This window comes from Chelonoidis abingdonii, chromosome 5 (assembly GCF_003597395.2).
Source record: "Chelonoidis abingdonii isolate Lonesome George chromosome 5, CheloAbing_2.0, whole genome shotgun sequence".
Taxonomy (NCBI): domain Eukaryota; kingdom Metazoa; phylum Chordata; order Testudines; family Testudinidae; genus Chelonoidis; species Chelonoidis abingdonii.
In genome coordinates this window covers 127,354,790-127,373,154 of record NC_133773.1, presented here as the reverse complement: position 1 = coordinate 127,373,154, position 18,365 = coordinate 127,354,790, and the positions used below count along the sequence as shown (strand labels likewise).

The window sequence follows — 18,365 nt, the reverse complement described above, 5'->3', positions numbered from 1 at the left end:
GAACACCACTAGTTACTCCTCTCCATTCTGAAAACTTACCATTTATTCCTACCCTTTGTTCCCTGTCTTTTAACCAGTTCTCAATCCATGAAAGGATCTTCCCTTTTATCCCATGACAGCTTAATTTACGTAAGAGCCTTTGGTGAGGGACCTTGTTAAAGGCTTTCTGGAAATCTGAGTATACTATGTCCACTGGATCCCCCTTGTTCAAAACAGTAAATAATTTGAAATATATTTGTAGATTTTCAGAACACTGCCATGTTCTTCATTCTGAACATGAGAAGACACAAGAAAAAGAAAAAAACAAGGGAACATGGAAAAACTAATCATACAATCTTTCACAAGTAGTTATCAAAGCTGCATCTGTTTTACAGAATCATTGCAATAGTGATATATGATAGCTACTATCCTATCACTTTAATAAAGAGTAAGGTACTTGTATATCCCTATTGCAATTAATATGCCATTCCATACTGAAATCTTCCTAACATCTGTTATGACTTTCTTTTGCTATAAATGTTATTAGGCTGAAAGTCATATCTTATGACAGATTGAGATAATAGCAAGTGAATTTTTATTTCACTGTTAATTTAGGAATGTAGTCAACACATTTAATAAGAAGATTAGCAGCAAAAGAACTAAAAACAGCAGCATGAAGAAATAGAAGGTAAGATTCTAACATATGTATTCATTCAAGAAAAGAATTTATTTAGCTATAAAAATATACTCAGAAAAGGGACCCTCATTAGCTCTATTTATAATAAACACAGATTATCTGCATCAGAATGAAAAGAGGATAACTAGAAAAGGTATGGTATTGTAATAAAGCAATTTAACTGAAGAGTTAAAGTGTTTATTTGTAGCTTTTCACACATACAAAATGTATTCAGTCATCCAGGTGTAATCCATTTATAACGCCTAGAGAAAGAAATCACAGTTCCAAAATGCACTCTTGTTGAAAGATGTGCTATATTACTATACATTGGTTTCTGTTGCTAGTGAGAAATGAATCAGCTATGCACTGCATATTTATAATATAGGTGAAGAAATCAAACTCCAGAAACACCAGCATTGAGGAAAAATAGAAGAAACAAAGTTTAACTAAACTGGGACATGGGGGGGAATAATGTGAGCGCTACTGCATAAAACAAAAAAAAAACAAAAAGTCACATGCACTGACTGTCGAGCATGCTGATCTATTCAGTTTAAAGTCTAGTTCACTCAAGGCCAAAAAGAAATATTTGTGGGTTGTGGAGCTGCCAGGGAGAGGGCTAGTAGAAAGTCAGAAAATCACAAAAATGTAGAGCTTGAAAAGGGACCTTGAGAGGTCATCTAGTCCATCTCCTGCTCCACACTGAAACAGGGACAAGTCTACCTAGCCTATCCCTGACAAGTGTTTGCCCTTTGTAACCTATTCCTTATAGACAGACAGTTTTTCCTAATATCTAACCTAAATCTCTCTTGATAAAGATTAAGGTGATTACTTCTTGTCCCATCTTCAATGGACATAAAGAACAGCTAATCACTGTTTTCTTTATAATGGTCTTCAACACATTTGAAGACTGTTATCAGGTCTCCCCTTCACTCTTTTCCAAGACTAAACATGCCCAGGTTTTAACCTGTCCTCATGGGTCATGTTTTCTAAAACTTTTAACAACTTTCTTTTGCTCTGGGGGGGTTACTTCACTATAAAACTCTAGAGACAACTATATACAAGAAACCCACGGATCACCACACCTACCTTCATAGATCTAGTACCCACCCCAAAACAAACCAAGAAATCTGTTATCTACAGCCAGGCACTCAACTACCACAGAATAAGACCTGAGGAGAAAGTCTGGGATATATACCTTAAACACACTCAAAACCACCATCACCAAACAAGGACACTCCACCAGAGAAGTAGATTGTAACGTAGAAGGGACCACCAAAAAATACCCCAAGAGAACCTGCTTCAATATCGAAAGAAAACCCACACGCTCCTAATTGTCACCTACCACCCCACACTTGAACCCACACAGGGGATCATCAAACCCACACTCGATGGGGACCCCATCTTAAAAAAAAAATCTTTCCTGAACCCCCTCTTCTGGCCTTCAAACAGCTATCCAGTCACTCCTACCTCATCATCAGAAGCAAGTTCCCCACAGACCAGGACACACCAACTCAAAGTGGCACCAGATGCTGCCAGAAACAACAGATGCAAAACGTCTACAACCAGGGCCGGATTTCCAATTAGGCACAGTAGGCATGTGGGTAGGGGTGCTGGCGTTCTAGGGGTGCCTTACCTCTCTAAAACTGTGTGCAACACGAAGGTCAGCTGTAGGTGGGGAGGGGGGCGCTGAAGATGCTGTGCCTAGGGGTTCATAAGGTGTAACTCTGGCCCTTGCTACAACGATCAACGCCCCCCACAACAAACCTTTTAAGATTCATGGGTCCTACACTTGCCTATCACAATATGTAGTGTACCTCCATCCAATGCATTAAATGTCCCAACATACAACTATGAGGGTGAAACTAGACAACCACTATGCTCTCAAATGAATTCACACTGGAAAATGATAAAAGACAAAAACACCCTGTCACCTGTGTGTGAACACTTTTCACAAAGCAATCACTCTATAGTTGACCTATCAGTCCTCATCCTCAAAGGAAAACTGCACAACACTTCCAAAAGATGAGCCTGGGAGCTTGAATTCATAACCTTGCTAGACACTAAAAATTATGGTCTTAATAAACACACTGTTTATGGCTTATTACAACAATCTGTAACCCCTAACCCCCGTTTTTGTCCTATAATTACATGAATGTTAATGGGCCACTTCACCTTGAATGGTCCCTCAGAATATGTATTAACTACTTATACTAAACTATCTGCTCTATCTTGTATTTAGCTTTGATACTCTAAGTACCTTTCCCAAACATAAGGAAGAGCTCTGTGTAGCTCCAAAGCGTGTCTTTCTCACCAACAGAAGTTGGCCCAATAAAAGATGTTACCTCACCCACCTTGTCTCTCTAATACCCTGGGACTCACATTGCTACAACAACACTGTATTCAGCAACTCTTGTAAATTCTGATATACTCACTACACTTCACATGCTGGTGTCATAATATTTATTTAAAAGGTGACATATAATATATAGTTTGGTCATTGATATCACTGTGAAATGTTTGTAACGGTGTAGGTGAAATTCTGGGGATCTGCGGAAAAGCTTAGTACGCACAAGGTTGAAAGCCAGGGCATGCCGGATGTCTAGGGTGTGTAGGTGCCTTTCCTCATTGGATGTGCGTGGGGCTTTGGACATAAAATTGGGAGGAAGATGTCCTGGTTGACATGGAATTGCAACACCACTTTTGGCAGGAAGGCAAGATAGGGACACCATTGGACTTTATCCTTGTAGAACACCGTGTCCAGGGGCTCTGACATAAGAGCCTTAATTTCAGAGTCTTCCCTTGCCGAGGTAATAGCTACAAGGAATATGACAAGTGCGAGAGAGAGCAAGAGGCCAGAGGCTCGAAAGGAGGACCATGGTTGAGATCCTACTGGGGAACTGGATTCCAGACTGGAGGAAACAGTCTCTCGAGGCCCTTCAGGAGCCTGATTGTCATCTCATGTGAGAATACCGATCTACTGTGGATGGGAGGGTAGAAGGCCAATATGGTCATCGAGTGCACCTTGATCGATGAAAAGGCAAGGTCTTGGGGCTTTAAATGCAGGAGGTAATCCAGGATGGATTGCAGAGACACGCTGACCAGAAAGATATTCCGCTCTGATGCCCAACAGGAGAAGCGCTTCCACTCTGTGAGGTAGGTAGCCCTAGTGGAGGGCTTTCTGCTTTCCAGAAGAACCTGCTGGACCTGACTGGAGCATGCCTGCTCCTGTGAGTTCAGCCACCCAGCATCCACACTGTGAAGTGGAGAGAGGTGAGATCTGGGTGCAGCAACCACCCGTGATCCTGAGAGAGCAGGTCCGGATGGTCGGTAAGAAGCCATGTTGTTGCTGTGGCCAAGTCCATGAGTGTCACAAACCAGTGCTGATGAGGTTGGGCCAGGGAGATCATAATGACCCGCGCCTTGTCCTTCTTAATCTTGGAAAGGACCCTCCTGATCAGAGGGATTGGCAGGAAGACATACATCAGAGTGCCCAATCACGACAGGAGAAAGGCATTGGATAGTGGGCTGCTGTCAAGGCCTTGCAGAGAGCATAACTGGTGGCATTTTCTGTTATGCCTGGTGATGAACAGGTCCACCTGGAGAGCTCCCCAACTCTGGAAGAACATCCTGATGACCTCCAAGTGGAGGGACCACTTGTGGTCAGAGAAGGACCTGCTGAGGTAATCCACCGGTGTGTTCCAAACACTGGGGAAGTGGGATGCTTCCAGGTAGATCGCATGCTGGAGGCAGAAGTCCCACCGGCAAAGGGCTTCCTGACAAAGGGCTGATGGGCGGGCTCCCCCATGTCTGTTGACATAGAACATGGAGGCCGTGTTGTCTGTCAGCACCTGCATCATGTGACCAGACAGATGGGGAAGGAATATCTCACAAGCCATGCGGCTGGCCTTGAGCTGTCTCACATTTATGTGAAGCGACAACTCTCACAATCATAGCCTGAGTTTTGGGAGCACCAAGGTGCACACCCCAACTGAGGTCATACTCATCCAACATCAGAGATACTGTGAGCTATGGAACTGCAAACAGAACACCTTCTGACTCTGGATCTGGGTTGGACCACCATTGGAGGGAGGTGAGTACCTGGGGCAGGATTGTGAAAGAGCCTGTCCAAAGGGTGTCTGGCTGGGGAATAGACTTGATGACAGACACATTTGAAGGGGCTTTAGCCACAGCCTTGCATGCCAGATGACACAGGTGCACGCAGCCATGTGTCCTAGAAGTCTGAGGCAGACCCGAGCTGTGGTAAGCAGGTGTACAGTGACTTGGGAGATCAGATCTGACATTGCCCTGAACCTGGCCTGTGATAAAAATGCTCTGGCTTGCATGGAGTTGAGGACAGCTCCTGTGCACTCTATCCTCTGAAGAGGGACCAATGTTGATTTTTGTTCGTTTATCAACAGGTCCAGAGCTTGACAAGTGACTCACAATGTCACAAAACTGCACTGCACCTGCTCTTTGGAGCAGCCCTTGATGAGCCAGTCACCGAGACAGGGATAGATCTGGATACCTTGACATCTGAGGTAGGCTGTGACTACTGCCATGAACTTTGTAAATACTTTTGGTACTGTCACTAGGTTGAACGGGAGCACCGTGAACTGGAGTGTGTCTGACAAACCACAAACCATAGGAAGAGACGATACAGGCCAGTAAATTCTTCATTACGTGGTTACTCTATACTTTTTTAGTGGGGTGTTGGAGTTTTTTGGGGAGAGGGAGGGCTTGGAATCCTAGACTTGACCTGAAAAACAATGGACTGTATCCTTGTTCCTTGCTGAAGTATTAAAGACGCCGTGCAGTCCTGGCTAATGTCTTGTGATAATCTCAAGAATGCACATGATGGGAGATGCGAACATGAGAGACAAAATGCCCATTAGTTTCTTTTATGCCTTATACTCTTAACATAGAAAACACAGATGGATTAGATTTTTAAAACTCAGTCTTCTTTAAACCCATAGTTGGCAGGCATAAGTAATGGTGCAGTTTGCACAGTTGATAACAACATGGTGGTAGTGAAGTAAGACTAACCTCACATAAGGGAACACATTGTGAGATCCTGGTCAAAATTAGACTCTGTATGGTCGTCCCTTCAATATTTTGATATAACAGTGAAAACAGAAGCTGAGGATCATTGCAAATATATTTAGTTGTATATTTATGGAAAATTATAGGAAATTTTTTGTCTTGTTTATTAGAATCAGGAGAGAAAATATTGGCTAAATTTTCAAAAGTGCTCATCACCAACAAATGGGACCATCATTTCAATATTTTCAATAAGAGTTGCAGGGTGCTGGCTGTTATTTAGGTGCCTAAAAAGGAGCGGAGTGTTTTTTGAAATTCTGGCTCCATTTCTGGGTGCTCAGTCCTTCTGGAAATTCTGGTCATAGTGTTAATACATACTACGATGCAAGTATCAGTTTACTGTGAAATACAAAAGAAAAATGTTATGTTCATTTGAACTATACTGCGTCACAGACAGAATAACCAAGAACCTTTTAAGATTCTGCTAGTTCATTTTGTCTGACTTCAGTATGTCAGACATACGTGCTTTTTCACTAACATTTATAAATCAAAATCATGAAAAGTAAAATGTAAATAACAAAAATGAAGATAATTTTGAATGCTGTAGTGTAAAAACACTATTTTCTCCTACCGTCCCTCCATTTATATACTTTGAAGAACTCAGGTTAAAAATGCATAACCTTCTATTGTTTGCCACATACCCACAGCCAATTTATATGGTATGTTATCTAATGCTGACAATGAAAATGTCTAAAAATACAATGCTGTGCAAGAAACATGCACAAGAGACTTTGTAATGTTAGAGAAGTCATACTGAAAACATTTTAAAAACTTTATATATACAGTGCACTTATAAGCAAACATGTTCCCCTGCCTGAAAAAAGGCATGAACAGAAATCAAATTAGTTTTATTTATTAAAAGACATCTAGGTAGTTATGTGGTCCCATCAATATCATAAGAAGTAATCACATTTAATATGATTTAGCAATTCAAGATATCCATAATTAGGTTAGAAAACCAGTTAGGTTTCAATTTAAAATGAAATACAGACCCACCTGCATTAGCAGAAGAAAAGTAAGAACAATTAGCACATCTTAAATATATGTGCTAAGTGCTGATCTCTCTTTAGGTTTCTGCCTTAGTTCCCTCATTCTTTAATCTTTACATTCCCACTATTAGCAATAATTGTGGCACATTATTTTAAATACATTTAACCAGGTTCAACCTTTTCTCCTTTTTGCTTTACATGTACACTACAATGTCAGAAACAGATAGCAAAATTTAATTAATTTTAAACATTCATACTGATAAGATCTGATACATATTTATTTTTGGCATATCACTTATTGACCCAGTGAAGTTGACATGATCTAAGACATGCAAGCCTCAGAAGGATGCAGATACTGCCTCAATGGCAGGCTGACCTATTCAGTAAAAAGATCCCAACTCTCCTTAATATTGTCATTTCACAAATGGGAAAGGGAGATTATGTAACTTGACTGATGTCACAAACCAAATACATGTAAGACTCAAAAGTCAAATCCAGTCACTCTTTGCAATCTAAACAAATGGCAGATTAATTTTACTTAAGCTTTTTAAATAAAAAAGTCACTCTGAAGCAGAGACCAGGCCTCAGAATTTCAAGCCAAAAAGATGACAGTTTTGGAAAATTAGGAGCAACCGAAAACAGGAGTTTATAAAGTGGGGACGTGATCAGGCAATCTATGGCTCTAGCTACAAGGAATAAAGAATTACGGTATAAAATTAAAAAGAAAAGAAAAAATAAATAGAATAAATATAAAGATATTGAAATGAAACAAAATTAATGAGACAGAAATTCTCTCTTCTAAAAGTAATTGTCAATATTATTTAATGTAATCTCTGTCTAAAGTGCAATATCCATTTAACAAAATATTTTGTTCCTATCTCCTATCTACATACAATATTGCAATTACTAGTTCTTTGATCCCTCTGATAGCCAAACGAAAACTAGTTTGGAATTTTTCATGCATATTAAACAGCATGAAGCAAAATTATGTAAATGGAGTGTATATTTCCATTTAGCTGATGTGGAGCCCTCTATTGGACATGGCTTACAATGAAATGCATTTTCACCACACTTTCTTTGAATGAAAAAGGCTTCTAAAAGACTCACTCACAGGATGCTTGGCTGAAAGTCTGCCAGTCACAGTTCCTGTCTGATTCCATGTAGATGAAATAAATCCCTTTAGTCAAGTAAAAAAAAAAATCCAAATATAAAAGCATGTGATACGTTGTTGCAGAAGTCAATATGTGAAATGAAATTTTACTCTAAAGCTTATATATATATATATATACACACACACACACACACACACACACGTTATCAATATTTCCATATAAGTTGAAACAAGGGTTATATTTTTAATAATAATGTTATAATTTTAAAAAACTTCAGAATTATTTCAAACGATCTTATATAGAAATACACAAATTTACAGGAGGAGCTTTTTTACATTCTTACCTTTTTCATACATGACAGTAGTCCATCCACATAGGTTGACTTTATCTTGTGAACCTAAATTAGAAAAAGAGTTTAGTACTTAGATATAGATATAGATATAGACATAGACATAGATATATTCTAAGAGCTTTTCAAGTGGAAACTCATGCTCTTCAACCCATTTACAACTATAGAAAATGTGTAGATACTGCAAAACATTTTTAATAGAGATGACAGACATTCAATAGTGGCTCAATACACTGACTTTAATGGTGTTGAATATTTGGCTCTATTTGGCTATGCAGGTGTTGCAGTGTGAAAGTTTCAGAGTTTGACACTGAGAGATGCAGAAACAAAGGATGACACAAGGAAGCCAAAAACTGATTTTTCAGTTTTACTCTGAAAACACATCCATTGAAGATCCAACTGTTAACCGAAATGGGCAGACTAAACTAATGCTGTGATGGATTGTCAGCAGACTATTGTAAAAATAAGAAATAGCAACATATCAAAAAGTCCACTGATCTAGCCTCTTACAATCTCAAGCTCTTTTCTTGGTCCAGATTTTCTCATTGGCAGTGCACTGTATCACCAAACCAATTCTGTTAGTGAAGTTTTCTAAAAGTGTGCAACAAACGTTTAACAAAAAATATGTGGCTTCAGTTGTTAACTGAAAAAAATCTAGTGCAAACCAAACACTTTTGAACTCATACTAAGAATTTACCTACGGCTGCAGAAATATGAAGACTAATTAAAGAAATACGTGAAATCATATGCTAGCCAAAAGATTCTCAGACAAGTGGCATAGTAAAGCTATATTTTTGTTCAGTTAATTCTTGCTTTCAACGCAAATATGTTCTTTATGAAAAATGAACTCACCTGTCGGTATTCTAAAATTATCTTAGGCAATGGATGAAGATCTTGCAGCTTGTTTAACTGGAGAATAAATAAAGAATTTGACTTAGTAGTGTGTAATTATTCAATTCAATTTTGTTCTGTTAACAATCTTAATTTTAGCATTTAGAAGACTGACTGATTTCTAGATGGCTGAAACCTGAATACTGCCTCTTTTAGTAGTTAGGAGCAGCATCAGAAGTGTTAAAGGTCAAGCAGAATTTCTAGAAGCTGAGAAGTGGGATAGGAGGGGACTTTTATGAAGATATAAACCCCAGCTTGTCCCAGTATGCAGAAAACCCCTGAACCTGGGCATGTATTCCCAACCAGCTGCTGAGATACCATGGTGAACAGCATAGTGTAACAACATATGAACAGAAAGACACTCATGACTGCTAGTTTATAATTTAATTGTCAGGAATTAGACTGGGACCAGAGCATGTGCAGGGGACTGGACTAGATGACCTTTCAAGGTCCCTTCCAGTCCTATGATTCTATGTCCAGGGAAGTCAGGGAGGGTTTCTAGTTGCTGTAAAATGGACTTCAGAGTTCAGTTTGAGACAGGAAGATTTAAACTAGCTGACGGGAAATTTCTTGTCAGAGGAAGAGACAGACAGCAAACTCATCAGTGAGTAAAGAATTACTTCAAGATTCCAGTCAAAAATGGGGGAGAGAGGCAACCAGCTAGTGTCTATACTAGATTTCTATCTCAGTGTAGGAAGGGAGTCCATATAGATGAAAACTTTGCATTTCCACCATGGTTGAAGGAAATACAGAACCTAGTCTAGAGGGCTGCTTTTCTAGGCCCTGTAACATGACTTTTCACGGACTCAAAAAGGCAATTTCTTAAAATTACTTTTAAGTTAAGTTAATTTATCTTTACCTGCACATTTGCCTTTTCATAACAGGAAAGACACTGTTCTGGAACTGCCTTTTGAGTAGCCATGCTCACAAATAACAGCAAAGGCAATGCCTAGAAATTAGGGTGACCATATTTTCCAAAGAGAACATGGGACCTCCAAGCCACTTGCCCAAAGGCTCCCCCCACATTGCTGTTGCCCAGTTGCTGGAACTCTGTGGGCCCTCCCACCCCCACACAAGGCTGTTGCCCCGGTGGCTAGAACCCTGCATGGGCCCTGCATGCTGGAACCCCCTCCAGCTACCCCACCTCCAGCACTACCTTCCCCCTAGCGGGGGCTGGCATCTCTCTTTGCTCCCTCCATACTGCACCCCACTTTCTTTGCCATAAGTGGGCATTTCTCCTGTTTGCTCTTGCCAACTGTTCAAGTCAGCAACAGCAAACGGGACTGTCATGGTTCCTTCCCCACTCTAAACTCTGGGGTACAGATGTGGGGACCCGCATGCAAGACCCCCCTAAGCTTATTTTTATCAGCTTAGGTTAAAACTTCCCCAAGGCACAAATTCCTTCCTTGCCTTAGTATCGCTGCTGCCACCAAGTGATTTAACCAAACATTCAGGGAGGACACTTGGAGCCCTACCTTCCCCAAATATCTCCCCAAACCCGTACACTCCCTTTCCTGGGGAGGCTTGAGAATAATATCCTCACCAACTAGTACAGGTGAACACAGACCCAAACTCTTGGATCTTAAGAACAATGAAAAATCAATCGGGTTCTTAAAAGAAGAATTTTAATTAAAGAAAAGGTAAAAGAATCACCTCTGTAAAATCAGGATGGTAAGTACTTTACATAATAACAAAAGACTCAAAAACACAGAGGATTTCCCCTCTAGGCAAAACTTTAAAGTTACAAAAACAGGGATAAACCTCTCTCTTAGCACAGGGAAAATTCACAAGCTAAAACAAAAGGTAATCTAATGCATTTCTTTTCTCTATTACTTACTATTTCTGCAAGGCTAGATACTTAGTTCAGATATAGCTAGGGAGATTTATTTTCTCCTCCCCTGTTTCCTGGCTGGCTCCAAGAGACACAGAAGAAAAACTTTCCCCTACAGATTTGAAAGTATCTTCTCCCCTTATTGATCCTTTTGATCAGGTGCCCCCAGGTTATCTGAGCTTCTTAACCCTTTATGGGTAAAAGAAGAATTAACCCTTTACAGGGTAAAGAGGGATTTTATGCTACCCTTAGCTGTATGTTTATGACATGACCCCCAAATCATAGACAGTGCTGGACAGCCTGCTCCACACTGGCTGTGATTTCTTCCTGGAGCTCTAGGAGAAAACAGAATTAATAAGACACATGCACCTTTAGATATACTTCTGACTATGTAAAAGCTAACAATATTTCCCACATTTCAAGGACGATTGTAACCAGTTGATTCTGGGAAACTTTCACAGGAGAGTGCACCAGCCACTTTGTTAGAAGCTCCTGAAATGTGTTGTATTTCAAATCAAAATCTTGGAGAGCTAAACTCCACTGAAGAAGTTTTTTTATTATTGTCCCTTATGGTATGAGGCCACTTTAGCGCAGCATGGTTGGTTTGCAGGTGGAAACGTCATCCCCAAACATATGGACGTAGCTTCTCCAGTGCATATACCATGGCATAACATTCCTTTTCACTGATTGACCAGTGGTTTTCCCTCTCAGATAGTTTTTTGCTGAGAAACACGACAGGATGGAATTATTGATCCAGTTCTTCCTGCACTAAAACTGCTCCCACACCACGCTCAGTAACATCTGTGACAAACCTTTTCTAGTAACCAAACTCCGGGGCCCTTAGCACAGGGTCAGACATGAGTGTTGCTTTAAGCTAGTTAAAGGCCTTCTGACATTCTTCAGTCCACTGAACTGCATTTGGCTGTTTCTTTTTGGTTAGGTCTGTCAGTGGGGCAGCGATTTGGCTGTAGTGCGTACAAATCGCCTGTAATATCCAGCCAAGCCTAAGAAAGATTGGACCTATTTCTTTGACTTTGGGACAGGCCACTTTTGGATAGCATTCACTTTGGCCTGTAGGGGGTTGATAGTTCCTTGACCCACCTGGTTTCCAAGGTAAGTCACTCTATTTAGGCCTATTTGACACTTTTTAGCCTTAACAGTTAGTCCTGCCTCCCTTATGCGCTCGAAGACTTTTTGCAGATGCTCCAGGTGTTCTGGAAAAAACGGCCACATCATTAAGATAGGCTATTGTAGATTCTCCCAATCCCACTAGGAGACCATCTACAAGTTTCTAGAAGGTGGTGGGTGCATTTCTCCCCTTACTGGTCCTTTTGGTCAGGTCCCCCCAGGTTATCTGAGTTTCTTAAACCTTTATAGGGTAAAGAGGGATTTTATGCTACCCTTAGCTGTATGTTTATGACAGGGACAAATGCCTCCTTTTGGAAAAAAAAGTTGGGACACCCAGGACAAGGCTTAAAAAAGGTACTGCCCCAGCCAAAACAGGATATGTTGTCACCCTAGAGAACTCTACTGCAAGATCAGTAGAATTCTAACCCTTAAAGCAGTGGCTCTCAAACTTTTTTACTGGTAACCCCTTTCACATAGCAAGCCTCTGAGTGTGACCCCCTTATAAATTAAAAACACTTTAAAATATATTTAACATCATTTTAAATGATGGAGGCAAAGCAGGATTTGGGGTGGAGGTTGAGAGCTCACGACCCCCCATGTAATAACCTTGCGACCCCCCAAGGGGTCCCGACCCCGAGTTTGAGAACTCCTGTCTTAAAGTCTATAATATACTGTAAGCATATTAACAAAGGAAAGGAAAAATCCAGATTTAGAGATAAGAAAAAAATTGTCTTATCCTTATACATAGGTAGAAATAACATGAAATAAAGCAAAAAGTTACACAAAAAATTAAATAGAACAAATAAATAATTATAAAACAAAGCTTTCATCACCCTCAGAAGATTCAGTAGCCAATGGCAGCACCCAGAGATGCAATGAATGAGCTAATGGGATCGCTTCTGCACCAGCCAACGGCTTCTCCCACAAGTCTTGTGCATGCACTGCATACATGTAGGGTGACCAGATGTCCCGATTTTATAGAGACAGTCCCAATTTTTCGGTCTTTTTCTTATATAGGATCCTATTACCCATCACCCCCATCCCGATTTTTCACATTTTCTGTCTAGTCACCCTACATACATGTGAAATGAGTGCTGAGGGCGTGGGCCTAGTAGAGGTCGATAGGAGGAGCTCGAAGTAACACAAAGAGCGTGAGACAGTGAGCCACATTCACCACGACTTACACAAGCAAGGGAGACATTGCAATGTGGAGGTGGTGTCAGCAGGCACTCAGCCTCTTTTGAGCCTCTCTGGCAAGGGGATTGCGGTGTGTGGTTCTCCTCACGGTGCCATGGAATGGAGTGGAAGGAGGCAGCCCAGGCTGGGCACTGGGCCCCCTGGGAGAGGAGTGGCTGTTGATATTGAAGTTGGGGTGCCTGGGGCTCAGGCAGAAGTTGTGGGGGCTAGGAGGGGGGAGATGGGGTGTGGAAGTGTGGGTGATGGGGCAGGATGGATAAAACAAGATAACACAACATTGTCAAAAAATAAAAACAAAAAAAATAAAAAAAAATAACTCAATTTCACAGGGCTCTAACTGTTGGAAATTCACAAGCAGTCCAAGTCCCAAAAGAGAGAATAGCTAGGAACATACGAATCAAAGAAGGTCAGCGGTCTATAAAACCCACCAACCAAAGGTTACCTCAGAGAAAAATTAGATGTCCAACCTGCATTTTTCTTTTGAAAGTATGGAGAGAAATACTAGCTGCAATGCAGATCTCTTCATACGCAGCTCTATTTTTCTTGCTCATGAAGTGGAAACAGATCTGGTAGAATGTGCTCAAATATGAGGGAGTAGCTGTTCTACTTTTCTTATAAGACTCCACAAATGCTGCCAAGACACAGTAGATGATTATTGCTTTTGAAACTTTGAGACTTTTGCTCTTGCCAGTGTTTTCAACTTAACAAAGTATCTGTTTTTCTGCAAGACTTCCTTGTGTCCAAAAAGAATTTAATGACTTGACAAACTAACAAGAAAATCAATAAGGTAGTAGTCATTGGTTCAAAGGGCAGTTCCATTAGTTGACCCAAAATTTACTTCAGTTTCCAATTAGCCACACAGATTTTGATTGACAAATGAAGCTTTAAGATCCCACTTGTGAACCTAAAAATACGAAGGTATGAAAGCAAACTTCCTTTACCAGAAAATAGAGGGAACTTAACACAGTCACATGGACATGAAAGTGCTGAAATTAAGATCTTTAATGAATGTGCCAAATAAGAAGAAAAAACCAGGTTTTGACTGACACCATAAGGGCCTGTAACGTAGGCTGTCTGACCTAGTGGTTGGAGTTGGGAGTAGTGTCAGAGTTGTTGAAAAGCCAAGGATCAAAGCCAGAAGTCCCATCCAGGGTCAAGCCGGTGTCAGAGTCAGCAACAGGGGTCAAGGTGAGGAAATAGGAACCAGGCATGGTAGGCAGTTGGAACAGGGATGAGGCATGGTAGTTATCAGGAACAAGAAGCATTCAACAGGGATGAGTTTTCATCAAAAACATGCACATGGATGCATTTCATACTGGGGCCCTGTTTCTTTGTATCACTCCAATGGCTACATCAGAGGTGTCAGCCTCAAGGACAAAGGGTTGCTTAAGGTCAGGGGAGACCAGCACTGGGGCACACGTGAAAGCTATGTTCAGGTGTTCAAAGGCCTGATGGGTCTCTAGTGGCCAGTGAAATCTTGCACATTTGTGGAGGATGACAGTTATAGAGGCTGTGACCTCTGAAAGTTTGGAATAAACTGTAAAACTGGCAAACACCATGAACCTCTGGAGGTCTTGGATGCTCCAAGGTTCAGCCCAATCCTGAAATGCAGATACCTTCTGAAGGTCTATCCATAGTCCTCCTTCTGACAGTATGAACCCCAAAAATTCAACAGATGATTGGTCAAATACAGACTTTTCCAGTTTTCCATATAACCCATGCTGGCACAATCGTATTCACACTTCATAGACATGGTGGTCATGGCTTGCTTGACTACTGGAATAGATTAGAATATCATTAACTATGCCAACACAAACTGGTCTAGGATATCTTGAAATATGTCACTGATCAGGTGCTGGAAAGTGGCTGGAGAACTGGTAAGTTCAAAGGGCATTATCGAATACTCAAAGTGTCTATAACTTGTTCTAAAGGCTATCTTCCATTTGTCTCCTGCCCTGATTTGAAGTAGATTATATGCTCCACTAATGTACAGTTTAGCAAACACCTGTACTCAGTCCAGGAGCTCTGGAATTAACAGTAAGGGGTACCAATTTCATATAGTTATTTGGTTCAGTGCCCTGTAGTCTATACAGAGTGAGAGAGCTGTCTTTCTTCTTCACAAAAAGTTCTGGGGTGCCTGCGGGGGAGGTAGAGCAGTGGATAAAGCCTTTAGCTAGGTTTTCCTGGAGCTAATCCCTTAATATTGCTAGTTCTGATTCAGACATAGAATATATACATGCAAACTGAATGTTGGCTCCGAGATTAATGTCAACAGGACAATTATAAACATGATGCAGGGAGAGTGAGTCTGCATTCTGTTTTTCAAAGACATTGTGGTAGTGCCCATATTTCATAAGAAGATGCGGTCCATCATGCAGCGATGGAGTTTTTAGGTCCAAGACAGTTGCCATCTCATGGGGGAATGTCTGGTTTACCAGACTAGAATCCTCTGGCTTGGTTTATTGGGTTTTCAGTTCTTGAATGAGAAGGCAGTTCTCCCTACGGAAGCTTAATGGGAAGGCAGTGACATATTGGATCATAGAATATGATGATTGTGACAAATGAGCCAGGGTGCCCCTAAATTCAGGAAGAAATGTGGGGAGGAAATAAGGTTAGATCATAAGGCTTCCCGGTGCTCCCCAATCACCATTTCCAGCAGTGCAGTCTCCTGTGTAACTAGGACCGATACCAGTGGAGACCCATCTACTGTTTCTACCAGTATCAGAGGGGTAGCTGTGTTAGTCTGGAGCTGTAAAAGCAGCAAAGAGTCCTGTGGCACCTTATAGACTAACAGACATTTTGGATATGAGCTTCGTGGGAAATTACCCACTTCGTCAGATGAATTCGTAGTGAAATTTCAGGGCAGTATATATAGCTACAAGCAGCAAGATAACGGAGTTAGTCAGTCAGGAAGGATGAGCCCTGTTCTGCATTTAGGGTGAAAACCAAGGAGAGAACTGTTCTTGTAGTTGGCAAGCTTACAGTCTTTGTTCAAGCCCGAGCTGAGGTGTCAAATTTTGCCGATGATAGAACTCAGCAGTTCTCTTTGAAGTCTGTCTAATTTTTTTTGTCTGCAGATGGCCACCTTAAGTCTGCTATATTGTGTCCGAAGTGAGGTTGAAGTGCTTCCCTACATTTTGTATATGCCATTCCTAAATCTGATTTGTTTGTCCAGGATCCTTTTCGTAGGACTGTCATTGGCCGATGTTCATAGCAGAAGCATTCGGCATATTATGGCGTATCCTTACATTGTGAACTGCAGATGACTGAACCGTGATGATGTGCTGATTGGCTAGGCCTGTGATGTGCGCAGTCGTAGATATTGGCAGATGGCATCGGTGCTTGCATGGATTGGTTCTGGACCTAGAGCTACTTAGGCGGTGTGCATTTGCTGTGAGAAGCGTTCAGTTGCATTTTCTGTGGGTCAAGGATGCCTGCCGACCCAAGGCTGTCAAAAAACGTTACTCCCTTTGTAATTCTGTTGTCTACGAGCATTGTTTGCTCAATTACCATTTCCAGTAGGTGTGACCGCCATGCGGCACGCTCGAAGAAGAAAACCCCCCCTTACCTCTATCAACTTCCAAGCGGCGGCAGGTCGCCCCTATGATGGCCCCATGGTGGCTAATATATACCCCTGTGCCGCCGTCGCTCCTCAGTTCCTTCTGCCGGTACTCCGACAGTGGGGAAAAAGGCGGTTGGAATGGAATATGACTACACATACTCGAAGAAAACAGTTAACAAAGGTATACAGCTTTCTTCTCGAGTGATTCTCATATCCTTCCAGTAGGTGATTCCCAACTACCTAGCTGGAGTCGATTAGAAGGTTCGCAGCATATTTGGCAAGCGATAGGCTGCTCGTTGGACTGCTGGATCGCAGGCATAAGTGGAAACGAAAAGTATGACGGAGACCAGGTCGCTGCCTTCAGATTTCTCCTGGATGGCACTCGAGCAGTAAAGCCGTCGAAGAGGCTTGAGCCCTGTAAGAGTGCGCAAGTCACATGGCCCGAGGGATATGAGCCAAGTCAAGAGCCCGGATACATATTCACACCGAGGAATCCGCTCGAATGTAAGAGCAACCTTGACTACCTTCATCTATTGAAACGAAAACTGGGGATTGCAGAATGGCTTGGTCGCTCTCCATAAACGGCAAGTGCTCTCGAACATCTAAGGATTCGCAGCTGTTGTCCCGACGGCAGAATGGGGTTTCGGAAAATACGGGTAGGAATTCCTGTTGACATAAAAGCCGATACTAACCGCCTTCGGGAACAGCTGGGGGTCTCAGTTCACCTTGTTCCCGAGAGTTACACCAGTATACAGGGGCTCTACCATCAAGGCGCCCGAGTTTCGACACCCGTCTCGCGATGATTGGCTACCAGGATATGCCCATCTCCAGTGAGAGATAGAGGAGAGACACGCAGCAACGGCTCAAACGGGGGACATGAATCGCACAAGTAACGAGGTTTAGGTCCCAGAGGGCGGCGTTAATATGGGTAAAGACTCCAGTACCTAAATGAATCCTACTCACCATTGGTTAAAGACTGAACGGCGTGCTACCAGCGGTGAAGTGAATATGTGCCAAATGAACCCAGAGATACACCGCTCAGGTGTGCTTAAATGGAACCAAAGGTAACTAGGATGTTAGGGATGAAACCTATGGGGAAAGCGCCGTTTTCCGTGCACAAGCAAGTAAATGTCTTCACTTGCCGAGTACTCGCCCTCATAGAAGGCTTCCTACATCCAGGATCACCTGTCTCACCGGTAGAGCAATGCCTTCAGCCTGGTCAGCCACATCAGGAGCCACGCTTGAGTGTAGCACTGAAGCTCCGGTGACATTGAGCGCCATGGTCACTCGTCAGTCCAGTGAAAAGCGCAGGGACAGGTCGAGCTACTCGACAGTCCTAAGCGACCTGAAAACCAATGCTGGTCTAGGCCAACCCACCCAGGAGTGATTCGGATCAAGCGGCCCGTCCCTCACACCTTCCGAAGACCTTGTGGATTAACGGAACAGAGGAATGCGTAAACAGTGTGCGCACTGGATAAAGAAATGGTATCTGCAACCGAGCCCGGTCGAGACCTTGAAAGAGCATTAACACGCATTTCTGCTTTCCTGCGGACC

At 42.0% G+C, this 18,365-nt stretch overlaps 1 protein-coding gene across 1 annotated transcript in view; it reads right to left on the bottom strand.

The window, feature by feature from the left end:
• Positions 1–18,365, bottom strand: part of POLN (DNA polymerase nu) — a 215,930-nt gene that overhangs the window by 139,789 nt on the left and 57,776 nt on the right. The window contains exons 10-12 of the mRNA XM_075066754.1: positions 9,055–9,111; positions 8,197–8,250; positions 7,853–7,918 (exon numbers count right to left, since the gene is read on the bottom strand). Coding sequence (XP_074922855.1) covers positions 7,853–7,918; positions 8,197–8,250; positions 9,055–9,111 — 177 coding nt within the window. The remainder of the gene's footprint in view (positions 1–7,852; positions 7,919–8,196; positions 8,251–9,054; positions 9,112–18,365) is intronic.